Source organism: Xyrauchen texanus, chromosome 5 (genome assembly GCF_025860055.1).
Source record: "Xyrauchen texanus isolate HMW12.3.18 chromosome 5, RBS_HiC_50CHRs, whole genome shotgun sequence".
NCBI lineage: Eukaryota > Metazoa > Chordata > Actinopteri > Cypriniformes > Catostomidae > Xyrauchen > Xyrauchen texanus.
Window position 1 is genome coordinate 19443676 of NC_068280.1, and position 12204 is coordinate 19455879.

Consider the following 12204-nt stretch of genomic DNA (forward strand, 5'->3'; position numbering starts at 1 on the left):
GCTTTACCTGAGGTATTTGCTGGGCACCCTGTGAACTGGAGAAATTACAAACAGTCCCCTTCATCCTATCACCGTTGTGCCTCTTAGAGAGGTATATGAACTCCCAGGCTGCTCCAGGATGTTTTGATTTAAAAAGAAAAAATGTGTCTGCTAAATAACAAGTACCCAATTACTATTGTAAGCAAATGTATACATAGAATACTCAGAAGTGATTTGGATGGTATGTAATTGAGGAGCTACTGGCCAAGTTCTGGGTTAAAGCAGCTGAAATCTTTAACCATCATGTTAGCACTGATTTGTTCTTACCTGTTGCAGGAACTGTCAGTGATGAAGCAAGTCCTGATTAGCATGCATTCACAGCAGCATGGCGGTCTTGAGACAGAGGGTGTCTCTACAGCAGTTCACAGACCCAAACTGTTAAAAAGCACTGTTGAGGAGCAAGACAACCATGAACCAAAGCCCACTGTGTTTGTAAGTTTTACCTGGCTGTCCATGTAAAACACTATTTCATAAAAACATTCTCTGGGGACCAAGAAGAGAAACATTGTAAAGATATTATGAACTGCTGATACATTTAATCTCCATTTTATTTATCCTGCTATTGGGCTTGATATTTACTTGTGGCAAGACCTTAACTTTTTATAGGTTTTTATAAAATATTTACTTAAAGCAAAGTCCAAAGAAATTCTCAATGATAACTGATGTTTTTCTTTTTCTTCTTCTTTTTTACAGACCAATAAAGAGGCTCCAGATTGGTACAGAAAACTCAAACGGAAAACCAAATGAGAGACTTGTTCAGCTGGTTTTAGAGTGTTTAGAGGATTCTACTTGTCATGCAATCATTGATGAACATATGTTTGTTATAGAGAAGCTATTACATAACTAGTTACACAGGTTTTTACAGTAGCCATCAGGAATGTGAATCCTAAACTATGAATTTCTATTTCATAGAAATAAATCTTTTTTTTTGTTAAGTTTGCATAATAGTGTGAATTTGTTCTTGTTTTTATTGCATTTTAAAGTATTTAAAGAAATATTCAAGCAAAAAAAATATGTTACAGTGAGGAACTTACAATGGAAGTGAATGGGGCCAATCTGTAAATGTTAAAATACTCACTGTTTCAAAAGTGTAGCCACAAAATGTAAAATATGCACGTTGACATGATTTTAGTGTTATAAAATCGCTTTCTAACCTTAAAAAGTTATATCCAATTTCACAACTCTGTTGCCATGAAAATGTAAAACACTAAAATTACTGTTAAAAAACTGTAAAATTGTCTCTTAAACCCTCCAAACATTATGCCTATATTGATATCTACAGCAGGGTTGGGAAGGTTACTTTTAAAATGTATTTAATTACAGATTACAGAATATATGTTGTAAAATGTCATTTGTAACGTATTCCATTAGATTACTCAAGGTCAGTATTCAACGTACTCTAGGTCAGTAACATATTCTAAATACTTTGGATTACTTCTTCAGCACTGGTAGATTTTTTAACTTGTTTTGACTATAAAAACTCTGCCAGTACAGTAAGACAAAATACACATGTTAAAAATACATTCTCTAAAAAACCTAAATATCTTATGCAGTGTTGTTTGTAAAACAAGATCAATCAAATGAATCTTGTTTTAAGGATTTTCAGGTATTTTTACAGGAAAACAATACAAAAAGTATCAAGAATATGATTTTTGCCCTAATATCAAAGGTCTTACTAGTAGAAAAAAAATATGATCCAACGTGAATTTTATGGATAAACGTTTTCCATCTGAAATGACTAAATATTAAATGAAACAAATGACAATAAAGTGCAAAGTAATCTCTTCAGTCATCAAAATGCTTTTTGCATGTAACTATTCTAATTACAAAATATTTAAATTGTAACTAGTGGAATACAGTTACTTATATTTTGTATTTTAAATACGTAATCCCGTTGCATGTATTCCGTTACTCCCCAACACTGGATACCGGAATGTTCTTTTAAGGCGTTCAGCTCATTTTTAATAGCCTACTTAGGCCTACAACCTGTCTCAGTATTTTATTTATTATTTGCAGTATAACATATCTGAATGTATCATTTGATGTTAATAAGATCTGTATCCTTTCGTTTTGATTCGTTATTTGGGGAGACACGCTGTTGATAAAAATAGAGGAGCGCATGCATAGCTTAATCGCAGCAGCATCGCGCGCTTATTTATAATGTTAAGCGCTGCAGTCTCAAATGTCCGACAAGAACAGCAGCGGCAGAAAGCTTGAAAATTATTGATTCATTTTATTGATTTCGTCTGCTGCTGCTAGTCGTGTTTAAATTACATTTAATTTTAAATTATGCTCTAATTAACAATTTATAGTAAATAAGACCTCATTTCCCGCTTTGTCAACAAGAACAGCACACGTGCGGGCAGACACCTCCGTTGACATGCTTGAAAGCAGTTGCCACAAAATAACCTTTAAATTCAGAATTGTAACAGTCAGTAGCCTACTTTCCCCAGCTTTGTTGTTTATTGACTATCCTCTAAAGCCGTCGTGTTGTTCAAATACTGAGGGGAAAAGTGTATAGGGCTTGTCTGATTTAAGGCTAGCTCTCTGTTTTGACGGGTTTGTTCTGCTGTTACAGTAACAGCGGTGGTAGTAAAGGTGTAGCCGTCTTACTTTCTGACAGTCACGCTCCGCCCCGTCACCGTTCATGCTTATATGCGGGAGTTCTAGGAACGGAAAGAGGCAAACGGGACAATACAACCGAAAGCGCGCACACATACACGCACGGCTATCATTCCATGCACTATACACTCATTTCCCCTTACTCAACGTCTATCAAAATACATTTTGCGTACGCTCTCCCCTTCACATCCACTTGTTTATGGCCACTACGCTACTTACGATGAGCGCTGGGCTCGCGCCGGGACAAGACGAGTTTTTCTCTTTTCTTAAACCCTTATTATCCGACGGCGTTCAAGAGGACTCCTCTCTGTTTACATTTGAAGCCAAGAATCCCAATACGGAAAGGGTATTGTCAAACGACTACTCTCAGGTAATTGTGCTTTAAACTGGGCTTTCTAAATGTAGTGTTTTTGTGTGTGTTTGTTTTGCTGTTGGTGAAAAGGTAGGACTGTCTGCATGGATGAATTAAAGACAACAAGCATCCAGTCTTAAGCAAATAATGCCGCATGCTCTAGTCTAATAAAATCGCTATGTCCACACTGCATGAAATATGCTACGTGGGGTGCATTTTAGATTTGGTGATATTATTATTTTTTGCATTTTCCCGTGGTTGTCACGGAGGGGAAAGGCTGGGCTGGGTCAGATAGTCAGTGCACAGACTCATGTCAGTTGCTTGCTGTTGGTCTCTTGGCTACCGTCAATAACCGACTCCCCCTCCTCTCCCACCTCTCCCACGCGCGTTGCTCTCGCGCTCCGAACTGAAACTTCCCAGCAACGCCGACCCTCAATCTGAAAACTTGTGAAAGAGATACATGTCCGGAGAACAGCTGGAAGATCTAAATCCAGAAATAGCTATGTGGAGCAGCCGCGTAAAGAGCTCTGGCATTCCGAGTGTGTGTGTGCGCGAGAGAGGGGCTTTTTTCATTCCCTCTTGTTTATTCCACACGTGACTCTCTAGGCTAGTAGACGTTACAAACGGCAGCCAGTGGTGAACGAGCCTTGATTTATGAAGTTCTGCTAATTTCGGTTTTATGATAATTGAGTGCTATTTATTTGGAAAGACTGAGCAATATCTCCAGCATGCTTTCCACCTGTCATCAAAGTATGTTTTTAGCTTGTGGTATGAGCGCTGTTTTACAGTCTTAGGCGGAATGTAGCAGGGATGTATTGAAGAGGACTTGATAAATGTTTTACCTCTGACTGCTATATACAACCTTATACAGCACTCGGTTCCTCCTGTCAGCATGCTTTTTACTTGATCACATAAGTTTTTTATTAAATACAAGTTAAGCTCAATCGAAAAATTAAATTGCGACTCGTTTCCCCTTTTCTTAATAAAAAAAACCAAAACAAAACAAATCGAGGTTACATTGAGGCACTAACAATGGAAGTGAATGGGGCCAGTTTTTTTGTGTGGAAAGTTTAAAGGCAGAAATGTGAAGCTTATCATTTTATAAAAGCTCTTTAATTCTTGTGTTAAAACGTGTGTATTATTTGAGCCGTACTGTTGTTTAAATTTTAATTGTTTTTAGGGGTGTAGTGTTTACAGTGGTCATGGCAGCAAAGTTGTGAAGTTGGACATAAATTTACACTTTAAAAATTAGCAGCTATTTTATCACACAAAAATTATGTTAAAACACAAATTGTTTACATTTTGTGGCTGTACTTTTGAAACAGTAAGTATTTTAATGTTTACCGATTGGCCCCATTCACTTCTATTGTAAGAATATTTTTTATTTAGTATTATTATTAAAGAAAATGAGGGATGAGTTGAAATTCATTTTTGTGGTAATCAACATTATGCCACAAATGCTGTCAGTTGAGCTTCTATTGAACCCAGAATATTCCTTTAAAATGCCCTGATTGTTAGGGTTCATGTAGGTACACATTTAGAATTTGCAGCACAATTCTAAATCTAGACTTTCTAGACTTGTTTTTTGTCTGTTTCCCACTGTAATCATAGACTAATTGTAACATTTTATTTTTTTCATTGCAGCCATCTCATGATGTAGTTCATTTCACCTACTTCAAAATTCCTGTCTATCCATGTGAGGGACAATCCTCTAAAATGCATGACACTAATTAACACAGATGTATTTATTGTAAACTGACTGAAGCCTCTAATGATTTCAATAGCCAGTGTATCACATTAAGTTATGTTAGCTACTAAGCAGGGAGGTTGTCCATTGTTAAAATGTTAAGTGAATATACAGTACACATTCTTGCAAGCTTTTATAAAATTGTTATGTACTGTGTTTGTGCTCAGCCAACACAAACAGTCCCAGGAGAACTTGCCAGCTTTGCTGACAGAAGCAGAGTATGCGATATTCCAGCAGTTGCAGAATTATTATGCTGAAATCTGTTTTTCATGGTTGCCCTTAATGGCAGTTAATACTGTAATGCAACCTTAAAATATTTGTTTCTCTCTCTTGCTCTCTAGGCTAAATTAGAGATGGATAAATATTTATCCCCACAACACGTGACACTCCCAGAGCCAAAAAAGTCACGGCGAGACAGTGCCTCTGTAGTGGACCAGTTTTTTGGGGATGACCAGGGTTACCCCTACAGCATTAACATGAATGTCTACCTGCCTGACATTGCTTATCTAAGAACAGGGCTGTGTCGGCCTGCACGGCCTTCAGTCCCTAGCCAGGTCAAAACTGAACCTGTGGCAGCACCTTTCTCTCATCCACAGTGCCCTGTGAGCACAACTGGTTCTGCTCAGCCCAAGTTACCAGATTTCACCAGCATCTTTAATACAAATTCCACTCCATGCTCTGAAATCAACACTGTGGATGACAATAACGGGCTTTTCATCAAGCAGGAGATGCAAGGCTTTGACATCCCACAGGATGGGCCTCTTTTCCAGCTCCTCAGCTCAGAGCTTGATGTTCACCATCAGGCTGTCACAGACTCTCACTCCCACCCTCACGCTCACTCCATGCCCTCACAGATGACTACTTTCCACGACCTTCAATTAGAGTCTCAACAGACTGCTGCTAAAGCATACTGTGGCATGCCCACTGCCGGGTACCCTCTTGGTCACTTCGTCCACCCCCAGGGTCAGCCCCACTCCCAGGTCAAAATGCCCTACCTTCCCCCGTCACCTCCCAGTTCGGAACCAGGCAGTCCAGATAGACAGAAGGAACTGCTTCACAATCTGACACCACCACCATCTTACGCCGCCAGTATTGCCTCCAAAATGGCTATTCATGCACCCAGTCACCCAACCCCCACCTTAACGCGAGCTCCCGCAACTACTGGGTCCATGCCTGTCCGCTACAACCGAAGGACAAATCCGGACCTCGAGAAGAGACGGATACACCACTGTGGTTTTCCAGGTACAGAGAATGTAAACAGTCAGTCCCCAGTATCATCACATAGCAACTGTGTTGTGTGTTTCAACAAGTAAATATAAAAAGCAACATTTACCCAACAGTTATTATGTTTTTTTTTTTTTTTCTGGAAGTGTTGCACTTCCATCTACTGTGCTTTCTTACTCACACGCTTGAATCCGCTGTTTAATAATTCATAGATGGCCAAAGCCTTTTAACCAGTGCTTAAAACAAATGCCAAAGAGTTGACGTCAGGGTGATTGTTAATGAATCCTGTTGCATCAAATTGACTGGGCAAATTGTGAAACAGACAAGCCTCACAGTGCCATTAATAGTGCATTTACACTAAGAAGCTGCATGTTTGAAGCGACATGTTGCAATTTAGAACCCATCACTACTTTACTTCACTGAGTGGGGTTTTACAGCTAACGAGATGAAATGGCTTTTGGATTGCTAATTGGAAAAGAAAATGTACTGAAACCAAAGAACAGGATGTTCTTGTTTGTGACTGTGGTGATGAATAAAGCAACCGGTTGTGTGTGGGTGACTTTGATGTTTTTGAATATGTATAAAATGATTAAATCACCTTTTTGTCATCCTATTTATGCATTCAAATTAATAATTGCATTGTTTTTTTTTTTTTTAATCAACTACTTCCAAACAATTTTTTTACAATCTTTTTTTAAGGTTGTAAGAAAGTTTACACGAAGTCGTCCCACCTGAAAGCTCACTTAAGGACACACACTGGTAAGTGTTTTCTAATTAAAAATGGTTTTATTTATGCTCGATAAAGCTGGGCTCCTATTTTGGCACTTTACTGCCATGTTGCTGGGCAGAAGTGCGTTGTTGGCATGCACATGCGTTCATTCTTGCACGCTGCCTGAAAGCTATCCTGCGTCACCTCCTAATACGAGGTTGCATCAAAACTGTGCAGTAATTGCGATTTCTACTTCATTTTTCCATGTCAAATAATAACGTCCCGTATTTGAATGACCTCTAGGCTACAATTGTAACTATCAATAGAAAATTTCATTGTTCAGTGTTGTTCTATTTCCAGTCCCCCATGTCTACAAAAATACATTTAGGAAAATAAATGTAGTATCTGTTTGAAAATGAACAGAAGAGCACACCTCCTTTGTCCCAAAGGGATTTCTGTGAGTAAATATTCATACATTCCAGAACGTGGCCTTTGGTATGTAAAGGATAAGCAAGCTCCTAATCACTTTTACTTATCAGGCAATCCCCATTTTTTATTTTTCCAGGGATAGATTTATTTATGTCACCAAGCTTAATTACAGACTTAAGATGGTTTTAAAGTACTATTATGATAAGATAATGTCACCCACTCTCTTATGTAGGACATGAAATGGCACAGATTAGTCTGTTGAAATCAGTGTTGCTGTATTTGAATAAACATAATGTCAGAGAGGTCATAACAGTTAGACTGCTGGTGTTATTTTCAAGCATATTTTAATAGAATTCAATCTTGAATGACAGCTGGTAAAAAGGGGGGCTCTGATATCTCTGTTCCATCACCAAACAAAAACCCAAATTTTTACACAATTGTGTGTAAATAATGTGGGAACTTCTTTTTTCTTTGGCAAAAAGAACCGTCACTATGACTAGATTCTTGTTTGGGGCTCTCCTCACACATATCAAAGCTCCATTACAGGCACATGTTCTGATGTTTAGTTTGTTAATTGTTTTTGGTGCACCGCACCCAATGTTCAAGGTTGAAACAGCTGAACTCAATATCATTCTTTAAAGAAATTCAGCTCCCGTTTTCTACTAGTACTTAAAAGAGAATAGCCATGATAAATGAAAACATGTTGTAATGTTGTTTGCAGGTACTGTTCAGGATCTACTGCTGTCAAATAATCTAATAATTATTTAATAACTAAAGGAATATTCCGGGTTCAATACAAGTTACGCTCAATCGACAGCATTTGTGGCATAATGTTGATCACCACAAAAAATTATTTCCACTCATCCATCATGTTCATTTAAGCTGCACTACGTAACTTTGTGCAGCAACATCTGTGGTTGAAACTTAAAATTTCAAGCAATTTGCGGAAGAACACTAAACACGATTCATGTTTCGGCACAGGTCTTCTGGAGGATGACTCAGAATGATTTGAGCTTACCCCTGCACATTAGCGATGGGCGATAACACTTATTTCCTTTTCAATCCGATACCAATAATTTAAAGTCCAGTATTGTCGATACGGATACCAGTATCAATTCTTCTATTAAAACGTTTTATTTTTTGCAATTTCTTGGGATAAAATGTGTAATTTAAAATATTAGTTTTTGTCATAATTCAAGTCATTATAATTATTATATATATTTTTTTACATTTGTGAGCCTAAACATTAAATTATTAGAATTCTGTTTTGTTTACCCTTACAAAAATTAACCATGGTTTCACTACAGAAACTATAGGTATTTAGTTAAACCATAGTACCCCACAATTAACCATGGTTACTACTACAATATTACTGTAGTAAAACCATGGTTTCAATGGAATACTTTTTTAATTATATTGTGCAGCCTCCGTTAATAATGCAAGTGAACCGTAATACTACAATAGTATGTCTATGAATGCACACAATAGCACAGTATCCTAAAAACATAAAACGAGGATTCAATAATGATGGGGACAAGATAGAATTTATTAAAACATGAAAACATAAAATAATATGTCGGAACATTGTGAGTGTGACTGAACTGAACTGTAGATTTGTTCTACTTTGTAACGGCTACTCACAAACTAAAACAGTGCATTACCACCAGCTACGGGTTTACGTGGGAATGAGACCGCCGGTCCTTCTTTCTTATATTCACAGACATGACGTTATGACGCAAGGGTGTACGTCATAAGCCAGTGATTTTGCAAACACAACAGTTCAAAATACAAATAATTTTCATAGGCTTAACTTGAATCGGGGTAAGGTAAGAGCGTTGTTTTGAACACTTATTGTTTATGTACTCAATCAATAAATTGTATAAGTTGTTTAAATTGTAATTTTAACGTCGTTTTAGCGGTTTCGTGTTTGTTGACAAAATTGTCATAGCAACAAATATTTAAAATTGGCTATAACTGGTTGGTAAGGTATTTTATCATACCAAAATCATGGTATGATGCATATTGTTTACGTCTTGTTGCTATACTTTAAAAATAGAGAGTATTTTAAAGTTTATGGATAGGCCCCATTTACTTCAATTGTAAGTGTCTCAATGTAACCAAGATTGTTGCTTATTTTAATGAAAGGAGAAACTAGTTAAAATTATTTTTGTGGTAATTAACATTATGCCAGATATACATATACATATATATATTTAATAATTGTTTTTTTGTTTTGTTTCATGGTAACAATTTACGATATGGTTGTATTTGTTAACATTAGTTAATTACATTATACATAAACTAAAAATGAACAGTAATTTTACAGCACTAATAATGCTGGCTAATGTTCACATTTTAAAAATGTATTAGTATAAATTAACATTGAAATAGCAATAAACAATTGTATTTTCTTAAATCAACACTAACCTTATTGTCCCCGGTTTTATTATCTGTTTTTAATGTTTTTATGAATGAAGACCACTCTTTATGTCTGACTAGGAGTTTTTTCAACCCCCATAACCATAATGAAATACTGAATACTTTAATCTTAGAGATGGAGTTAAGTGAATTTTATTAGCTAGATCCACACCTCTGAATACACGTTTGCTATGGTTACAATAACGATGACAAAGAGGGAAAGAATACACATATTACTCATTTAGTATTAGTAATGTATTAGTGATGTGAAAACAGGTTAAAAAGAGAAGAACCTGTTTAAACAACAATTTCTGTCTTGCTCTAATCACTATGCCATTTATCTAACTAAAGTTGGTACAAATTGTGTTCTGTGTTCAGGTGAGAAGCCGTACAGGTGCACGTGGGAGGGCTGTGACTGGCGGTTTGCTCGTTCCGATGAACTGACACGGCACTTCAGGAAGCACACGGGAGCCAAACCCTTCCAGTGTGCCGTGTGTAGCCGAAGCTTCTCTCGCTCCGATCATCTCGCACTGCATATGAAAAGGCACCTGAATTAGACACGAAAACACACACACACACACATACTTATTATTATGCACTTGAAATGTTAATAGAACAACATATTTCTTTCCCTATGCCATGACGTCCCTTTTAATGTTTAGGGTAAAAACTTCTCTCTTTGACTCGTCGATACTGTTTAAACAAACTATCGACTATATACTGACAGAACTTCTGCTATTACCTTGAAATTCAATTTCTTGTTATTCAGTATCTACAGATATCATCATAATCTCCACTTTCCAACTTACAAATGGTCTTTTGGATGTATATTTACATTTCTCTAAGACACTCCTTTCATTTGGCTGTTCTCTTGAATGTAAATAAGTTGTCTGGCCTTGATGCATCACTCTCAGCCTCTGATTTAAAAAAAAGACTTCCATGGAAGATGAAAATGCACAGTTACATTTGTTATTTTAAACATATTTCATGAAACTGTAAAATATACAAGATTTGTTCAATCTTGTCCATCTGCAAAGCACTAAGCCACTGCTCCCTTTTTTACTTTGCACTTGAATTAGACTGGAAAAAGATAAATATATATGAATAATAAAAACCTTTACATTTACATTTGGCAGACGCTTTTATCCAAAGCGACTTACAGTGCAATTATTACAGGGACAATCCCCCCAGAACAACCTGGAGTTAAATGCCTTGCTCAAGGACACAATGGTGGTGGCTGTGGGGTTCGAACCTGCGACCTTCTGATTAACAGCCCTGTGCTTTAGCCACTACGCCACCACCACTCCATTTTATTATATATCACTGGAATAGTTACGGCTTATACAGGACCTTCAAGTACACAACTTATACTGCGATTTCCTCTTCAGGCAGTTTTAGTTGCTTGAAGTATTTATAGCTTTGGATGATTATGTGTTGCTACTGAACAGCAATTCTTTCATTAATTATTAAACGATGGTATAGAAAAAGCAATGAGAATTGGAAAAGGGCTTTAGACAGCTGTGTGATTTAGACAGTCTTTGTACACACAGAAGCATGCCAACCATTTGTTTTTCTTATTGTCATTGATGCATAAGCTCATATGAATGTACAAGACCACAGTGACTGTTCTTTTGAAGTTATGCCTTTGGAACACATTTCAACTAAAAGTGCCTTTGGGATGTTTGTTTTTATCAGCAGTACATGCTAAAATTACACTGTTTTTGTTCATACAGAGACGGGTTGTAAAAAATTCAGCAGGTTACCATAATTTCACTAAGAGAGCAATTCGGCTGCCTTTCATAAGTTTAAGAGAAGGTTAAAGTAGCAACCATTTTTTCTAGTAAAATCGATGTATTTATTGCATTGGCTTTGTGAAATAGAATTTGACAAGTTTTGTGTAGTTGAAATCACTTAATGTAAATACATTTAATTGTAAATATAATTTAGAATTATTTTGTTGCTTTTTTTTTTTTTTTGGAAAACCAAAAGAAGGGTATCATATTGCTCTAGATCCTGGCAGTGTGACTATATTTTGTTTATATATATATATATATATATATATATATATATATATATATATATATATATATATATTCACATTGAAAAAGTCACAGATTCTCAGATTATATTTCTAAATTGGTTGTTCTCATTCTATTATTATAATTGTATTATTTTATTTTTTGCCTACTGATTGAAATGAAACCTAATAAATCAACTTCTTAATTTTTAATGTTTATTACAAACTCACTTTTTTGCAGTTTCTTCCAAATTTCTACAGAATTTCTAACAGAGCTAGAATAATGTTTATCCAGGTGAGTTCTTACTTGACTGGGGAAATAAAAGTTACACAATTTTCATTAAAGGAATGTTCTGTGTTCAATGCAAGTTAAGATCAGTTTACAGCATTTGTGTCATAATACTGATTCCCACAAAAAATCCTTTTGACTTGTTGCTTCTTTAAAGAAAAAAAATTGGGTTACATTGAGGCACTTACAATGGAAGTGAATGGAGCCAATCCGTAAACTTTAAAATACCCACTGTTCAAATCGCTTACCAACCTTTTCTGTGTCTAATGTTTTAGCCAATTTTACAACTTTGTTGCCATGAAACCTTTTTAGGCATTCAGAATTGATTGAGACAATTTTACAGCTCAAATAATACACA

The 12204-nt window shown here is 36.2% G+C and overlaps 2 protein-coding genes across 3 annotated transcripts in view; both read left to right on the forward strand.

The window, feature by feature from the left end:
* Positions 1 to 911, forward strand: part of LOC127644468 (progesterone-induced-blocking factor 1-like) — a 35245-nt gene extending 34334 nt beyond the window's left edge. The window contains exons 17-18 of the mRNA XM_052127660.1: positions 316 to 471; positions 733 to 911. Of these exons, the coding sequence (XP_051983620.1) occupies positions 316 to 471; positions 733 to 786 (210 nt within the window). The 3' untranslated portion in view covers positions 787 to 911. The remainder of the gene's footprint in view (positions 1 to 315; positions 472 to 732) is intronic.
* A 1784-nt stretch (positions 912 to 2695) lies between these two features.
* On the forward strand, positions 2696 to 11560 carry LOC127644013 (Krueppel-like factor 5). Of its 2 annotated transcripts, XM_052127005.1 has the most exons (5): positions 2696 to 3031; positions 4658 to 4709; positions 5102 to 6002; positions 6684 to 6743; positions 9919 to 11560. In XM_052127005.1, the coding sequence occupies exons 3-5, from the start codon at positions 5114 to 5116 to the stop codon at positions 10095 to 10097; spliced, it is 1128 nt and encodes a 375-aa protein (XP_051982965.1). In that variant the 5' UTR covers positions 2696 to 3031; positions 4658 to 4709; positions 5102 to 5113; the 3' UTR covers positions 10098 to 11560. The 2 variants fall into 2 exon arrangements, with proteins under 2 accessions (XP_051982965.1, XP_051982964.1); XM_052127004.1 differs by lacking the exon at positions 4658 to 4709.
* The last annotated feature ends 644 nt before the right edge of the window (positions 11561 to 12204 follow it).